The sequence below is a fragment of the Salvia hispanica genome, chromosome 1 (assembly GCF_029641045.1).
Source record: "Salvia hispanica isolate PSC_SH4W2 chromosome 1, Shi_PSC_v1, whole genome shotgun sequence".
Classification (NCBI taxonomy): domain Eukaryota; kingdom Viridiplantae; phylum Streptophyta; class Magnoliopsida; order Lamiales; family Lamiaceae; genus Salvia; species Salvia hispanica.
In genome coordinates, this window is record NC_142692.1 from 29,532,537 (window position 1) to 29,550,230 (window position 17,694).

The window sequence follows — 17,694 nt, forward strand, 5'->3', positions numbered from 1 at the left end:
CTTTCTATATACTAGTAGTACTAATTAGTATATCTCGAACCTTTTAATAATTGATTCGAGTTCGGTATGGTAGTTATTAGTAGTTTAAAAATAAACACTAAAAAAAATCATATTTTACCTCATTATTTTAAAATTTATATTGTGAGTTGAACACTATGTCGAGACTAATCGTTTGTCGAAAAATAATGAAAAAAGAGGAAAATGTGACTTACTAAAAAGAGATTTAACGGGCTCCACAAACTTATTATCGACTATTTATCCAAAAAATAAATAAATATACAAATATCCGAAATATAAATTCTTGTTCACTAACCTGCCGTCAAACTAGCCGTTCGCGTAAGGCAAATCTCGTAACTGCGAACTAAAAATCGTTATCATTTCCGTCAACGTCTCCTCGTCTTTTCTTTCCAACTCCATTTTCACTCAGCCGGATGCTGAGCCGCTGAGGGTATTCTTAACGGTCAGTTCTTCTCTACATTTCTCCTACTCACTGCGTGTTTCGAGTTTCCTAAGCGTTCCTCACTTTTTTTTTTTGGATTGTTTTGTTATGCATGTTGAGTAATAGAAATTATTGATTTAATATTTGGGGTATGAATGCATTTTTTCTGCGTTTAATTATGATGATTTTTTTTCGGAGTTGATTTGCCATCAAGTGTTCGATGCTAGGTCACTGAGAGATGTGCCAGAAGTAAAATATGGAAATTAAAAAAAAAAAATCTGTGATTGATTGGTGTGATCATGATAGAGGTGAATCGGTGATCAACATCTCTATGCATAATATCATTATGTGTATGCCTGCATTATACTAGTGTATACTTGGATGTGGTGTGCAAAGTGTTTGCGTGCATAGATGGAGGATATATTGGGAGATTGCTGACATTGCAATTTATGTGTTTTTTACACTGTATTTGGGTGCTCACATGCAAAGCCATATTTCACAATCATAATTTCTCTCAAGTTTTAATGCTGAAATTCTTTTGTTTGGTGTATATGTTTGACAATTTCAGGTTGATCCGAAGCCTGTGAGTTTCTGGTTCGTGAAGGTTGTGTTGATGCACACTTATTTCGTCTGAATTAGGAGTCATGGAGGTTGCATGTAGCCTATCATCTACAAGTGTAATTTATGGAGGTGAAATTGCAAGTGGCAGGGCAGTGGAGTGCTTGAATTTTTCTACAGGTTTGGGGCATAATAGAGGTTTTCACTACAAATTGTTTGGAGATTCAGGACTTGTCTTGGGAGCAAATTCACCGAAGAGGTTGAAGAAGAAGAAGAGTTGTTACTGTGCCAACTCTTACGTTCCTAGTGAAGGGAATTATCTGTTGCAATGCTTTAGCTTTAACAAGTCTTCCATTAATAACAACACCAATTTCAAAATTTTGAAGCATGTGGGACTGTCATATTGTCAGAAAAATGATTCGGTGGCTTATATAAATGGAAATAGTGGAGATGTTGAAAGCACTGAAAGTAGAAACGATGACAGTAGCCTTGCTGCTAGTGAGCGATCAGGGGAGGCAAAAGGAGAAATTGGGTCTCCTAGTGTGGATGAATTAAGAGATTTATTGCAAAAAGCACTGAAAGATTTGGAAATTGCGCGACATAACAGTATAGTATATGAGGAAAAAGCCCAGAGGATATCAGAAGCTGCGATAGCGTCGAAGGATGAAGCTACTAATGCTTGGATTGACGTAAATAATGCTCTCCAGGACATCCAAGTGGTAATAAATGAAGAGGCTATTGCTCAAGAAGGTGTCCAAAAGGCTGCATTAGCTCTTTCTTTTGCTGAAGCAAGACTCCAGGTGCTCTTGGATTCAATCAAAATAGATACTGGAAACAACAGCTTACCTAATGTAAAAGAAGTCGATTCTGGATATGAAGGTGGAGCTGAAGAATTCAATCAAGAGGAAGCACTCTTGGCAGCGCAGGAGGACATACAAGAGTGTAAAGATCATTTAGCAAATTGTGAGGCTGAGCTAGAAAGGGTTCAAAGCAGAAAAGCAGAGCTGCAAAAGGAAGTAGATAGGTTGAATGAGGTAGCAGAACTAGCTCAAATCAATTCTTCTAAAGCAGAGGAAAAAGTGGCCAATATAATGCTTTTAGCAGAGCAAGCTGTTGCGCATGAACTTCTGGCTGCACAGTGTGTCGACGATGCTGAGATTGCACTGCAGAGGGCAGAGAAGAACCTTGCCCTTTCCAATATCAATATTGCAGATTCTATGGTTGAGGGAACTATCTCGAAAGAGGCATCTCAAGTAATATCTGCAGATGGCGCTGTTGAGGGAGACTTGAATCTGCCACTTGAAGCTTCAGAAGTACTTGAAACATCTCCAGATGGCCAGTTAGAGGAACAGACTTTCCTGGATGATACTGTTAGTGACAAAGAGAATGGAAAAATAAGTTTCTCTAAGGATACTGAAACTGAGCCTGAGAAACTAAAAACTATACTCAGCAAGGTACAGGAAGCGCAGAAAGAAACAACAAGGGATGGTTCCCCTTTAAATGCTCCAAAAGCATTTGTAAAGAAATCATCGCGGTTCTTTTCTGCTTCTTTTTTCTCTTTTTCTGCAGATGAGGAAGAGTTCTCACCAGCTTCAGTTTTCCGTGGTCTTGTGGAGTCTGCTCGGAAGCAATTGCCAAAGCTCGTACTTGGGTCAATACTTGTTGGAGCAGGGTATGCTTTCTCCTTTCCCTGGAGATTTTTGGTGGCTTCTGCAATCTGCGTACTCACCTAGTTAATTGAACAAATGAAAAATAGTAGTACTAAATATCTGAAAATGTATAAGCTTATAGTAATTCATTCTAATGGAAACTGGGTCTCTTCTGATTTTTGTTTATTGAAAAGCATGATGCTTCACAAAAAAATTGCTGATGTTCATTGCAGAATTGCCTATTATAACCATCGTGGTGAAAAGGTAGCTCAGTTTTTTCAGCAGCCTGGCATCATTGCCACTAGTATTGATGAAGTATCAACTACCACAAGACCCTTGGTCAGAAATATAAGAAAGCTTCCAAATGAAATAAAGAAGCTCATGGATTTTCTTCCTCATCAAGAGGCAAGACTCCCCTTCTCTATTTCTCTCATATTGTTTTTAGATAAAACCTGTCATTCCCATGTTACTGTGATTTTATATCGCTATGTTTCAATTTCTTAATCCCAACATCTCTTATCTTCTTCAGATAAATGAGGAGGAAGCTTCCCTGTTTGATATGTTGTGGTTGCTACTTGCAAGTGTTATATTTGTGCCTATTTTCCAAAAAATTCCTGGAGGTAAGTGGCATTTGTGCATTTGTACCCTAACGCCTGAGGTTGTGATGAAAAAAGGGATTAATTTCATCAGTATGTCAAATAGTTAATCTTCACGCAGACAATTCATTTAATAGGAAATACTGTTTCAGTTAAAGTTCTTTCCTGGCACCTCGGCTTTATTAGCAAATGCCTAATAGTCTATAGTATGAATTAGATATATTTATGCTCAGGACATATTTTCTATGTTTGAGTTTATATTTACCTTTTCTCTCTTTTCACATGTGAGAGCTTTTTTGCTGGTGTAGATTGTATGCAATTAATTATAGTACTTGAATCTTCTCCATTGAAATTTTAGGCAGCCCTGTTCTTGGATATTTGGCTGCTGGAATCTTAATTGGACCTTATGGTCTCTCTATTATACGTAATGTTCATGAAACTAAGGCAATAGCAGAATTTGGAGTTGTCTTCTTACTGTTTAATATCGGCCTTGAGGTAGAGCACCATGCCAATTTTGGATTTTTCAGATTTATTTATAATTCATAATTAACCTGTATGGCTATATCCATGTGACCTTTAACTCATTGTTTTCTGGCAGCTCTCTGTTGAGAGACTAAGTTCCATGAAGAAATATGTTTTTGGACTGGGTTCTGCTCAGGTGACTTGACACTGTATAACTTTCAATCTGAAGTAGGATAAAGCCCAAGCATGTCATTTCATTTTAATGTGCCTGAATAAATACAGGTCTTGGTGACAGCTGTGGTTATTGGCTTACTTGCTCGTTATGCTTCTGGGCTGCCTGGTCCAGCTGCAATTGTCATTGGCAATGGCCTTGCGCTGTCTTCAACTGCTGTAGTCCTTCAGGTAGGCATCCTTTGATCTTTTATCTATTTTTGTGAGTGTTTTGAGGTATCAGTGCCAAATGCTGAAAGAATATATGTGGCACATATCCAGGTTTTGCAGGAACGTGGGGAGAGCACATCACGCCATGGGCGTGCTACATTTTCTGTATTACTCTTCCAGGTACAGCATACTACTCTGTAGGTTTAGTATCTATTTCCTGTTATGTCTGATTACTCCACCATTCATGTGATTTTTTTCATAGAGCTTGGCACCTACTTACGTAATTTCTTTCTATTCTAGGATTTGGCTGTGGTGGTTTTGCTTATTCTGATACCCCTGATTTCACCAACATCTTCCAAAGGAGGGGTAAACATTTTGGATTCTGTTATTTTCATCTTATCCTAACAAAGAATTTTATGACATGATAACCCATTTGGGTAAATATTTTATTCTTTCATCATTGCCATTCAAATTAAAGTTAGGTCGTCATATGCTATATTGTTTGACAAGTACCACACTTTGTTTAACTCTCGTGTTTGTTTATTTTACTGTGATAGCTTAAACATCATTCTAAGTTTCTAACTAACAATGCTGGTGATGTGGTTATGATAATATATACCTTCATGGTTTTCAGGTTGGTTTCCAGGCCATTGCAGAAGCTCTTGGGATTGCTGCTGTAAAGGCAGTTGTTGCCATCTCTGTCATAATAGCTGGAGGACGCCTGGTAATTTATGATTCTTTAGGGCATGGGCGAACCATTCCCTGTTCATGATGGTGGAGTTTGTCCAGTCAACTGAAGTCATATTGATAAAAATTCCGGTTAAGCTTGCTGCTAAAGCGGGCAGGATGTTCTACATGTTACAAGCCATACTGAGCTTTGTTCCTGCTGTATGATGTTAGGTCATTTATCACTTGAAAAAATGACTTCCAGTTTTTCTTCCTTGTGCAGCTGCTTCGCCCAATTTATAAACAAATTGCAGAGAATCAAAATGCAGAAATATTTTCAGCAAATACTCTTTTTGTTATTCTGGGGACTAGTCTACTAACTGCCAGGGTAGGAGAACTCATGTTACTCATATTTTTTTTTTCTGACATGTTATTACTTATGGTTGTGGCTCATCATTATCATAGTATTTCTTGCATACTATTTTTAATGTATTTGATGCATTATCTGAACACAGGCTGGTCTTTCCATGGCTTTAGGAGCATTTTTAGCAGGCTTGCTACTGGCAGAAACAGAATTCTCATTGCAGGTTGAATCTGATATTGCTCCATACCGTGGACTTCTCTTAGGTCTCTTCTTCATGACGGTAAATTCCCATATTTAAGTGATTGTAGTCATCGTTTTGATACAGTTCACAACCCTTTGTTAGCGTGTGTGTGTCTTCCCTCTCTCTTCTATTTTTTCAGTTTATGAAGTCTTTATAAATGCATTCCATTGTCTATTAAACTCTTTATTTCCTTAGTCTGTTGCTTCCAGAGTTTATATTCCGCGTAATTTCACCTTTGAATATTATATGCTTCATTTGATTGTGTTTTGTTTGTTAAATAGTGACTATTGCTACTGTTCCTCTCTCATATATCTCTTACAAAAATGCTGATTCCTTACAGGTTGGGATGTCCATTGATCCAAAACTTCTATTTTCGAATTTCCCAGTTATTACTGGAATATTAGCGCTTCTAATTGTTGGGAAAACCATTTTGGTTGCAATTATTGGTAGACTTTTTGGCATCTCAATTGTATCAGCAGTAAGAGTTGGTCTCCTACTAGCACCTGGTGGAGAATTTGCATTTGTGGCTTTTGGTGAAGCTGTCAATCAGGTTCTCTAACAAATTTTACTTGTTTGCGTAATCTACTGCTTAGTATGATATATTTTCTTCTTAGAGAGTTCATTAACACCTTGTTATATCTCACATGTTAACTTTCTGCCTGTTGGTTGAGATCCAAATATACTATGACTTCTAGACGTTGTGTTAGATTGAAGGTAAAACAATCACAAAGAAATAGCACAAAGTCGATCTGAATTCTATGAAAGAGATAAACAATCTAAGAAGGAGAGAGTCTTCTTTCATTAATTATCAGGAGTAAGCTTCCTGAAAAAGTTCATCCGCTTCAGTAGCTTCCTGGATAAGTCTTCTAGAATTAAAATGCATTCTAAGACCACAAAAGGAACCAGCGCTCAGTAACATTAATAGATAATAAAATAGAACTATGCCTTGCCCAATGACCAAGCCTACTCTTTGCCGTTCGTGCATAGACCACGGCTGCTGTTGTATAACATATTGGCGTAGAAATTCCAAGTTAACTAGTACTATTTTTGAAACAACAATAAGTACTTCCTTTATTTTTTCTGGTTGAGCTGCACCATAACCTCCTTATGATTTTCAAGTTAAAGGTTAGGCTTCGTTAGAATATCCACTTGCCATAGGTCATTAGAACTCAAAAGTTAACAAGCATTTGGAATGTGTGAATAAGTATTTCAACACAGTACTATGAAGCAACTCTGAAATGGTTTGGCCTATTTTCCAGGGTATAATGTCTCCACAGTTGTCTTCATTGCTGTTTCTCGTGGTTGGGATATCAATGGCCCTAACTCCTTGGTTGGCTGCTGGAGGACAATTTATAGCCTCTCGCTTTGAGCAGCATGATGTTCGAAGTCTATTGCCCGCTGAAAGTGAGGTGAACTACAAAGATCTCCTGCATGGATTAAGTGTCTTGAGTTCACGGCCATGCTGCCATTGTTATCTTCTCTAAGTGTTTCATACTGTACAGTCCTTTCCCATTATCAACATTTTCCTATTCAAATATGGCATTAACGGATACCTATACTATTCTTGTAATTTAGGAAGATATAACTGCCAAATGGGTGATTTGAACATACTTTGATTCCTTTTAACAGTTAAGGAAAGGGATTTAGTATTCAGATGAGAGTATGTAGCTTTTCTTGGCTATCTTGGTACCTTTTTCTAATTTCTATTTTTCGAACCTTTCCAGACTGATGACTTGCAAGATCATATTATTTTATGTGGTTTCGGACGAGTCGGCGAGGTATTTTCTGATCTTCAGTTCATAGTATGAACTGCCTTAATTATCATTATAAACTATGAAATTATCATCTGGTATGTCTGATTTCAGTTTGAAATTACAGATTATCGCCCAGCTTCTTTCAGAACGGTTGATTCCATTTGTTGCACTTGATGTCAATGGGTATTACTCTTATCTTTAAGTGTTACGGTTTGAATAGTTTAGAAGTTATAAAGTTCTATGTTCTAATGTCATGACCAACTTTAGAGCATGATAGCCTTAGATAGTTGCAATGCATAATTCTCTCAAGTCTTAACCAAAGTTCTACCATTTTGGCAGAGTATGATATCCGTACATAGTAGCAACTCACCATGATTCTTGGATTAGCCTGGCATGGGTGGTGCTCATTTTTGGAATTCATTACATTTGCTTCTTGAAGGTCATGAACATATTTTATGTTGCAGTCACATCATGTCACAACCTTTTGGTCGTTTTTGAAGTTAGGTTATTTGGTTTAGCAACTAGGCCGTCTTCCAAGTGCCAAGAAACATAAAAGTGGATCTCGAACATCTAGAAGTCTCATCCAAAGTGACTTCTACATTTTTATAAAGGGATACTTGGGTAACTGTTGAGTTTCATTTCATGTAACATAGGAAAAGACAATATTTGATTTCTGATACAAATGGATGAGTAGGCTTTCTCTGTTTATCAGCACTTAAATATAATAAATATTCAACTTTAATCATTTCAGCGATCGAGTTGCATATGGACGCGCACTTGACCTTCCTGTTTACTTTGGTGATGCCGGTAGTCGAGAGGTGATTAAAATGATCAGAATTTTAATCACGGTTCTTCAAGAAATGAAGGAAATCTTCTTACTAGCTTTGATTTCTTGTTTTAGGTCCTCCATAAAATTGGTGCTGAAAGAGCATGTGCTGCAGCAATAACCTTAGACAGTCCAGGAGCAAATTATAGAACTGTTTGGGCTTTGAGCAAGTATTTTCCCAACGTTAAAACATTCGTCCGTGCTCATGACGTCAATCATGGAGTCAACTTGGAAAAAGCTGGTGCAACAGCGGTATTCTTCTTTCATTTCTTGAGTGGTCTCCTTTCTATTGAATAATTCACTTGAGCAGTCTATACGTACATGTATTTATGGAGTATTGATAAGGATCTACCATTATTGGTAGTACTTTGTTCCTGTGCATAATTTATTTAAAAGATCCAAGCTTTCTTTCGATTAAGTTACTCTCAACAAAATTCAGGTTGTTCCTGAGACGTTGGAACCTAGTTTGCAGTTAGCAGCTGCTGTTCTTGCACAAGTAAGTAGTTTAACCATAAGCCTGTCTCTCTCTCTCTATCTCTCTAGTTCATCAGTTAGTTGATAATGACTATGTTGTTGCAGGCAAAATTGCCAGCCTCGGAGATAGCAGCTACTATTGATGAGTTTAGATCCCACCACCTGTCCGAGCTTACAGAGGTAAGCAGATTTCAAACATCTATGCATCTTTCATCACGCTATTAGGTCTGATCGTGCATGTGGTGTGCGTATTGGGGGCGTTTGTGGAAGAACACTGATGATCAAACATGTTTCCCTATGTACAGCTTTGTGAAGCCAGTGGCAGCTCTCTTGGTTATGGATTTTCCAAAACAATGAGCAAACCTAAATCTCAGCCCTCTGACTCTTCAGACGACAGCCAAATCTCTGAAGGGTCAATACCAATATAAGGGGGTTTCTTACGTTTCCTCCACAAGGTAAAAAAATGCAATTTTTACCCATGATGTGTAAATTTATAAAGCAACCACCCACCAAATCGAATCAGAAATACTCATCAAAATACAAGTTTTCACCAACCAATGAATTACATCATTGCATTTGAGTATAAGGAGTTCATGATTATCAGACACTGTTGCTACATAGCCTACATTTATCAAACCTACAAACAAATCACGATGATGAATACTTGAATGGATTGCAACAACTATGAAAGCTTGTTAAAAGACTCGGAAATGGCCTACAGACATGTTCAGACGATAAATACCATTGAAATCTGATGTTAAAAATACTAGTGAGTTCGTGGGAATTGAGCAAGTTGAACCTTCAATAATGCAGGGGGCATAATCTGTCACTCATACAAATCTGTCACTCATACAATAAGTGTACAATGTCTGATAATATAGAAAAGAAGAATCTGTATATCCTGGCGCTTTGCACTTGCAGCTGGTAGAACTTCAAGTTCTGGGTTTTCTCCGAGGTCCACGAATCTCAAAAGCTCACAGAACTTTAAGTGTTGGAAATCAGGGGCCATCCACCTTGCTAGCTCAGGAAGAGTTTCGTACACTGATTTATTATGTCCTCGGGGCTAGTAACTGGTATCAAGTTTCAAAAATACGATTTCACATCATAAGGGGAGGGATTTGCAGAAAAATGTTTTCGTACTCGCAGCTGGTAGAACTTCAAGTTCTGGGTTTTCTCCGAGGTCCACGAATCTCAAAAGCTCACAGAACTTTAAGTGTTGGAAAATCAGGGGCCATCCACCTTGCTAGCTCAGGCAGAGTTTCGTACACTGATTTATTATGTCCTCGGGGCTAGTAACTGGTATCAAGTTTCAAAAATACGATTTCACATCATAAGGGGAGGGATTTGCAGAAAAAAAGCATGCTAAAAAAAATCATGGTTGCAACCACATATTCATCTATACATTCTAGTTTAGTTCAAAACGAATCGAGACTTGCATAAGCCTCAATTTCGAGGCAGTAGATATATTGATTGAATCGCGACACTAGGAATGATAAAAATGCACTCACCCGTGTGGCCATTGGTCCTCTCCGACTCAAATATCTCATAGTCATTTCCTCCCTATCATTGATCACAAAAATACTTATAGAACCAATAACAGGATAGATTTTAAAATTAGGAGCAAGGAAAAACCAGATCAGTTTCTACTTGTATAGACAACCTTGTAGGTCTTGTCTCCGAAGAAGTGAACTTCTTGAAACTCTTCCAGGTATTTCAAGCAATATGTTTTATCCCAGCCTTGGAGAAAAACCTGCCGGAAACATTTTGCTCAGGTACACACTACATTTAATGGAAATATAGCAAACACAGATGAAATTGCTTACATCAAAACTGATTTGTCCACCAATGGAAAATGTTAGGTTATACTGCGCAAACTTCTCACGGAGCACAGACACCATTTTGGGGCGAACGTTGTGAATCTGATTACATTTATGAACTCAATTCTGTTAAAAGTAAATGAAATGAAAAGTTCTAGTGACAAAATTCAAGTGTCTCTCAAGTTCCAGTTAAGATAAAGACATGGTCCTTCCCCTGTATGTACAACTCATACCTTATCATACTTTTCAAACTCATCTCGTTCTTCCTGACTGCAGTTTCTTCCAATGGGAAATACATTAAGCATACCATTTCGGAATTCAATAAATGTTCCCCTAGAGTAAAAGAAAATGGAGCTAAGATTTCTATTAGATATGATCAGGTGCATATGAGAGCTTTATTTTTACTTACCTTTTAATGGGGATGTCCAAGTCAGCTATGTAGTGGAGAGAGAAGTTAATCAATTCCTGTAATATTACTGACAACACATTAAATGATTTCCAACAAGAAATTGTATTGACATGTCTGGGTTTGGAGAGGTCAGACATTCACTGTAACACCCTTCAATAAGGGGAAATATGCCTAATTTAGTATCCAATATGCAAAGAAGGTGGCAGGTTCTAACCTTGAGCTTTTCTTCTCCAAGAAATGACTTCAAGCCTGCATGGCATATATGAAGTCATCAAAATGAGAAGTTTAATGTGAATCAAATAGTATATCTTTATTCTCGTTACTTTACGTGATTTATATGGTTTGATGCTCGCAAAAGTATGTTTTATGGTGTAGGAAGCAGAATGGATGGTGAAATGGGACATGGAATGAAGCTCGGATTGAGAACAAAGTCATTGGAAAAAGTCATGCAAAATAACCAATTTGACACTTGCCAATTTGACAGTCTGCCCTGTGTCGCGAGTCCAGAATATGCTCAAAATCAGCCACCCGGCCAGGTGATTTTCATGCCCAATAATTCACCCGGCCGGGTACGAAGACACAATAACTGCCGAATTCAGTTTTCAAATAGTTTGGAGACAGTTTTGGGAGGATTATTGAGATATTCTGAGACACGAAAAGAGAGAGGAAAAGAGAGAAAGAGGAGGAAGAAGAGAAGGATGAAATTCTGGCCAACATTCTGACGATCCGTCTCCAAATCTCAATTCCACTCAACGAGAACATACTTCCTATGGTTTTCATTGTGACTTTTACCATGTGTTTGGGCTAAACTCTCAATGTTGCTCCAAGTTGTGATTTAGGCTTGTTTGAATGCTTCTACACCATTGAATCCACGTTTTGACATCGTTGATGTGTTTAATGTTAGATTCAATCACTTTAGAGACCTTTATCGTTATAGAGGTTTAATCCTTGTTTATCGTCTCTTTAATATAGACTTGGATGGACTAATCAATTGATATGTTGTTGAATTTGAATTGTTCAGAGGATAATTTGACAACAGATTAGGTAAGTTTATATAGTAGATGATATGTTATTCCTGCGCTTCCGCTGGAATTTAATATCTTTAAAAATTAGTTCATGGAACAAGTGTTCGTCGCAAACATGTTCAGTGCACGCGATTAGATTGATTAATTAATCCCAAAATATGTGCTTTTGATGTAGGAGTAGAATGATTCAATTCTAATGAGCAACTTGGAGTGACATGTCTTTCCGTTTGTGAAATCTTTTTGTTTTTATTCGTTTGTTTAATTTTGTCAACATCTTTCAAAACCAAAAATCAAACATTTGTTATGTTTTTATAAGTATAAACATTCTTTCACCTCCTTGTGGATCGACACTTGAAATATTACTTACGACAGCTAATTTATTAAACTTGATATATTGTGTAAACCGGATAAGATACTCTAAAATATGTATCAAGTTTTGGCGCCGTTGCCGGGGATGCAATAGGTTGTTTAATACTCCCTCCGTCCCAAGATATTAGACCCTTATTCCTTTTTGGGGTGTCCCAACATATTTGAGTCATTTCTATTTATGGTAAAAATTTACTTTACTACCAACTCCACTTACACCACTAAACAACATCTCCTAAATCCTGTCCCCAAAAGAAAGGGCTTTAATATCTTGGGACGGAGGGAGTACTTTTTATTTTGTTAGGTACTTACTTCGTGTTGTTGAGGGTGTAGCCATCAACCACGTCCGGATTTGAAGACGAAGGAGTGTATATTTTAGGTGATATTTTTCTAATTCTTAGTTTAGTAATTAGGTAGTTTAGTTTACACTCAAGCACACACGTGTTATAGGACTCACCCCGGAGTTGTCGAGAGGTCTCGCTTTCGATAGTAGTCTCGCTTTCGATAGTAGTTTAATATATTTTGTGTTTGTGCTTGGTTTCTTTTTAGTTGTGCAGGTTTTTGTAATCATAAAAAAAAAAACTTGTGAATGCTCACTAGATCAAGGGCTACACCGCCGTTTAATCAACTCACATATCATAGAAGAGTACCGAGAGGGTTGGAAATAGAGAACTATCCGGGCTATCTAAAGTCCAGCTAGAGAGAATCCTATATTCAGCTCAAGTTTAGAAAGTAATAGTGAGACATAATCAGAAGCAGAATCGATGGTTGAGCTGAGAATGAGTACAATGATGCCCCAACACATGTGGGAAGGTTTGGATATATCCTTAGATCGGGAGTTGAACACCCGAGGGAGTTTGCCTACGCAAATGACAATGTCAACATTCCACCTCACTATATCAGTTTGGTGAATAGAGGAAACCTTTTCCATGGTTGTGATGATGAAGATCCAATGAGCCATCGGAATATCTTCTATGAGTTACAGACCACCAAATGTGGAGCATCATCGAATCAGAGAGCTTTATTCCCTTTTTCATTGAGAGAGAAAGCAATCTTTGTTTATAGTCGTTGGCTCGACTTTCTTTCACTCTCTACTTCTATCCATGCTCCAATAGGCGGTTCTCCACTTTCTCTTACTTGATCACCACTTTCTCACCATATACTCGAAATATGAGCATATTTGTCTTAGTCTCAATCACAATATCACCGGTTGCTAAAAAGGCTTACCAAAGAGGATAGGCATGCCCTTGTCCTCTTCCATCTCTAGGACAATAAAGTTGACCGGGAGTACAAATTTGTCCACCTTCACCAAGACATCCTCGATGATCCCTTTTGGCTTAATAATTGAATGATCCTCCAAGTAAAGGCCAATATCGATTGGTTTAATCCTTGCTTCAAGGCCGATTGACCTCGCAGTTTTTAAAGCCATCAATGATATTCCCGAGCCTTGATCAAGTAGATACTTTGGGAATTTCTTATCTCCCACCTCACACGGGATCACACAACTTCCAGAGTCTCTTCTTTTAGCCGGTATCTTCCCCTTCACAAACTGTGAGCAAATGCGCTCAATATCACAACATCATCATCTTGTATCTTCTCCTCCTTCGCAATAAGATCCTTGAAAAACTTGGAGAATTTAGGAAAGTGTAGGAACAGATCCACCAAGGACACATCTACATTAACTTTCCTAATGATATTCATCATCCAATTGAGTCCTTTCTCTTGAATTATTTTCTCTCTTATTCTTCTCGATTGGGAAAGGTGGTGGTAGGATACAATCCGGGAAATTGAATAGACTCTTAGGATCCATTGCCGGACTCAACGGCTTCTTCTTCTTTGTATCACATTGACTTGCATCTTCTTTTTCTTGTCGACCATCTCTAGCTTCTGCAGTGGCCCACTCACTCCCCTCATCCGCCCCTGCGTGCGAGGTTTGTGAGCCTAACAACTTGTCCGCCCCTGCATGCAAGATGTTTCGGCCTCTATATCACTTGCTCTCCAAGTCTCTCTAACTCTTTCCCACTTCTCAATGTGACTGCTTTGCATTGCTCATTAATCTTCGGGTTTGTTATCGTGGTGCTTGGAATAGCTCCTCGGGGTCTGGTTTGCGCAGCCGTTGCAAGTTGGCCTCTCATCATCTCCAAGTTCTTCTTTGTGGCATCAATGTGGCCAAACTTCTCATTAACTTTTTCTTTAAAATAATCATTCTCTTTTTGACTCTTAGTCATGAAGGAGTAAATCTGCGCAACTTGATTATCACTTGATGGCTTTTTCTCAAACCCCGGGGGTTGGGCATTGCCCCTCCATTGATTACTCGCAGTGTTGCTAGGACCAGCTTGATTCCAATGTGCTTGCTGAGGTCTTCAATTCTGCTGATTGTATTGAGGTCCTTGGTTGTAGCCTTGCCAATTATCCTCAATATAATTCACATCTTCCACAGAGGTCCTTGCAGACTTGGACATTGATCTGTATAATGACCTCCTTGACATACCCCACACTTCATCGCTGTTGCAGCTTGTGATTGAGGAGTCAATTGCAAGGACTTGACAACTTTTGTCATTGAAGACATTTGAGTACTAAAGTCGGCCAATTGAGCCTCAATTGCTGTCAATCTTTTTGCTTCCTTGATAGCACCAAATGTATCTCCTGCTCTCTCCGTTGTCAGTCTTGGATTATGCCAATTTCTCTGATTGTTCGCCAACCCCTGGAATAAAGCTCTCACTTCATCATGAGTCAAATCATCCAAGTTCTCACTTGAACCTGCAGTAACCAAGCCCGTGCCTTCATGATTGAGTCCTTTGTAGAATTTCACAAGGTCATGCCCCGAAGCTAGTCTGTGACTTGGTCATTTCCTTAACAATTCTGTAAATCTCTAACAAGCTTCGCCAAATGACTCATCATATTTTTGCCGGAATGATGTGATTGCTTCTCTCAACTTTTCGATCTTCATTGAAGAGTTATATTCCAAAAGGAACTTTGACTTCAACTTTCAAATGTTGCTATGTTGTAGCCCGGTAATGAGTCATGCCATTCTCTAGCTTTCTCTCTCAACGAAAAAATGAATTAAGTTATCTTGATGCTCTACATTTGGTGGTCTGTGAGAATTTGTCAACTCATAGTAGGCATTTAGATGGCTCATTGGATCTTCATCATCACGACCATGGAAAAGGTTTCCTCCATTCACCAAACGGATATAGTAAGGTGGAATGTTAACATTGTCATTTGCGCAGGTAAACTCCCCCGTGTGTTCAACTCCCGAACTAAGGATATCTCCAAACCTTCCCACAGGTGGTGGGGCATCATTGTACTCATTCTCAGCCATCGATTCTGCTTTTGATTCTGTTTCACTATTACTTTCTGAACTTGAGCTAAATATATGATTCTCTCTAGCTGGACTTAGATAGCTCGAATAATTCTCTATTTCCAACCCTCTCGGTACTCTTCTATGATATATGAGCTGATTAAACGGCGGTGTACCCCTTATCTAGTGAGCATTCACAAGATTTTTTTTTTAAACAATTACAAAAACTTGCACAACAAAAAAGAAACCAAGCACAAACACAAAATATATTACACTACTACCGAAAGCGAGACCTCTCGACAACTCCGAGATAAGTCCTATAACACGTGTGTGCTTGAGTGTAAACTAAACTACCTAATTACTAAACTAAGAGTTAGAAAAATATCACCTAAAATATACACTCCTTCGTCTTCAAGTCCGGACTTTGTTGATCATGTTGTAAGTTTTAGGTGGTGTTCTACAAAAGTGTAGAGATTTTCAGATTCGATGTTATGTATAAGTGTTGAGAATAAAGTTCTTAGAAAGGGAAAGACGGCCTCCAAATTGTAAAAGTCAAGGCTTTTGAAAAATAAAAAGAAAAAAAAGAGAAAAAGAGTGAATAAAGTTAGAACTTCTATTGCTTGTTGAAGATATAATCTTGTCTAGAAAAGATGTCAAGTTTGGTGGAGTGAAAGTGTGGGTTGTAAAATGTTGTATTTTGTTTGATTCATTGGAAGAAAGTGGTAGAAGTAAAGAATTTGACACTCAAAGATGTAGTTTTTTTGAGCTACTATCCATATTTATCCTTACCTTATCCCTAGCCCTATTACAACCTTTGAATAAAGATCTTAGACTTTATTGTTAATGCATTATGGGTGTTTTGTAAATGACTTGGAGTGACATGTCTTTCCGTGTGTGAAATCTTTCTGTTTTATTCGTTTGTTTTAATTTTGTCAACATCTTTCAAAACTAAAAATCAAACATTTGTTATGTTTTTATAAGTATATTGTGTAAACCGGATAAGATACTCTAAAATACGCATCAAAGCTAGCAATATGAAAATGTACGAACTGCTTCAATTCTTATTATTTAGGGGGAGGATATCAATAATTTCAGCAGCGAGCAGATATAAAAAAACACACATGTATTCCTAACTAATTTCGTTTTTTGCAGGAAGGAAGATGAAGAATGGTTCTCCCACCCTTCTTTCGACAGAGATGATATGTTTGAGGCTTAGACAATACCTGTGTTCCGATTAATTTTCCATCCTTGTAAGCAACTAGGCCGCTCTCAGCAGTCTTCAGTAACTGCATAGAATGAAGAAACCGTATCTCTACAATTAGTTTATTAAAATCATGTGAAGATGATCTGCAATTCGGGATCAGGATCTAAGTAATGGAGTATTTAAGTCTAGGTGACCTGTTTTTCCAAGCTGCTCTGCTATCTTAACAAAATCAGACCCTCCAACAACGCCAATAGCTACTACCTGAGAAGAGATAAGTGCAAAGTTTGAACCACATTGTCTTGTTAATTGTTATCCTCTACATATAAGCCTCCAACGAAACATCACTCAACAACGAACTTTCACACACCCTGTCAATGAAAAATGAAGTACCTTTCTAAGGTCCCGCATGAACTCTAACATCTTAGGAGTAGCCCCCTGCAGTTGGAAACACTAAATCAACTCATAACCGCCATAGTAGCATGTAAATGGACCAGAACAAATAGATGCAAACTGTAAGAGCCCAATAAGTTAGTATTCCTCTTTCAGAGTTAAATGGGAACATAAAGCTAACTAATTTGTAGTAGAATATTAACTTATGAAGGTTCTAGCCAAAATTGAGATAGTGCAGCTTCAATTATATCCACATTATATAGAAACTGGAAAGTAGAACAAACACAAAAAAGAAAAAAACAGTTATACACACCTTTCTGGGAGCGGTAAGCGTGCCATCGACATCAAAAAGGGCAATCACGCCAGGTCTCCTTACAGCCATAATTAATTTAAACTTTTCCTACTGCAATTCAAAATCCGATGCTTTCAACTTCCGAAATTCAATCACATTGATTGTTACACAAAAACCTGGAGTAAATTTAAAAAGAGCAAATTTGATGACCTTGGCGAATGAAGCAACACGCAGTGAGATCCGAGGTCAGTGAACAGAGAATTTCAGAGATCTGAAAAGGGGTGGCAGTTGCACATGGAAGTGGCAAGTCTTTTTTTTTTTTTTTAATTATTATCATCAATGTAAAGCGCTTTTATTTTATTTATTACCAATTTATGAATATAAACTAACACGCTATTTCAACTACTATTTCAACTTTCGTATGCATTTGCATCATAAATTGTTTGTCTTGTAAATTTACATTAATTTGCAAAAGAAAAT

At 37.8% G+C, this 17,694-nt stretch overlaps 2 protein-coding genes across 4 annotated transcripts; one reads left to right on the forward strand and one right to left on the reverse strand.

Annotated features, from left to right (window-relative positions):
* The first annotated feature begins 314 nt into the window (after window positions 1-314).
* LOC125200219 (K(+) efflux antiporter 2, chloroplastic-like) lies at window positions 315-9,010 on the forward strand. 3 transcript variants are annotated; one of them, XM_089062655.1, is made up of 21 exons: window positions 315-460; window positions 1,008-2,669; window positions 2,880-3,051; window positions 3,176-3,266; window positions 3,601-3,737; window positions 3,841-3,900; window positions 3,987-4,106; window positions 4,197-4,265; window positions 4,386-4,451; window positions 4,720-4,809; window positions 5,035-5,139; window positions 5,267-5,395; window positions 5,697-5,906; window positions 6,616-6,765; window positions 7,081-7,134; window positions 7,235-7,293; window positions 7,862-7,928; window positions 8,012-8,188; window positions 8,376-8,432; window positions 8,516-8,590; window positions 8,716-9,010. In XM_089062655.1, the coding sequence occupies exons 2-21, from the start codon at window positions 1,084-1,086 to the stop codon at window positions 8,836-8,838; spliced, it is 3,597 nt and encodes a 1,198-aa protein (XP_088918781.1). In that variant the 5' UTR covers window positions 315-460; window positions 1,008-1,083; the 3' UTR covers window positions 8,839-9,010. The 3 variants fall into 3 exon arrangements, with proteins under 3 accessions (XP_088918781.1, XP_088918784.1, XP_088918783.1); XM_089062657.1 differs by lacking the exon at window positions 315-460 and adding an exon at window positions 564-588; XM_089062658.1 differs by lacking the exons at window positions 7,862-7,928; window positions 8,012-8,188; window positions 8,376-8,432; window positions 8,516-8,590; window positions 8,716-9,010 and adding an exon at window positions 7,450-7,829.
* LOC125220056 (phosphomannomutase-like) lies at window positions 8,937-17,564 on the reverse strand. Its single transcript, XM_089062661.1, has 11 exons — window positions 17,236-17,564; window positions 16,923-16,967; window positions 16,702-16,793; window positions 16,552-16,603; window position 16,336; window positions 10,851-10,885; window positions 10,637-10,692; window positions 10,461-10,560; window positions 10,234-10,329; window positions 10,071-10,160; window positions 8,937-9,970 (listed from the first exon to the last, which is right to left on the reverse strand). Exons 1-11 carry the CDS (start codon window positions 17,302-17,304, stop codon window positions 9,854-9,856), a joined length of 753 nt encoding a protein of 250 aa, XP_088918787.1. The 5' UTR covers window positions 17,305-17,564; the 3' UTR covers window positions 8,937-9,853.
* Between the last annotated feature and the right edge of the window lie 130 nt (window positions 17,565-17,694).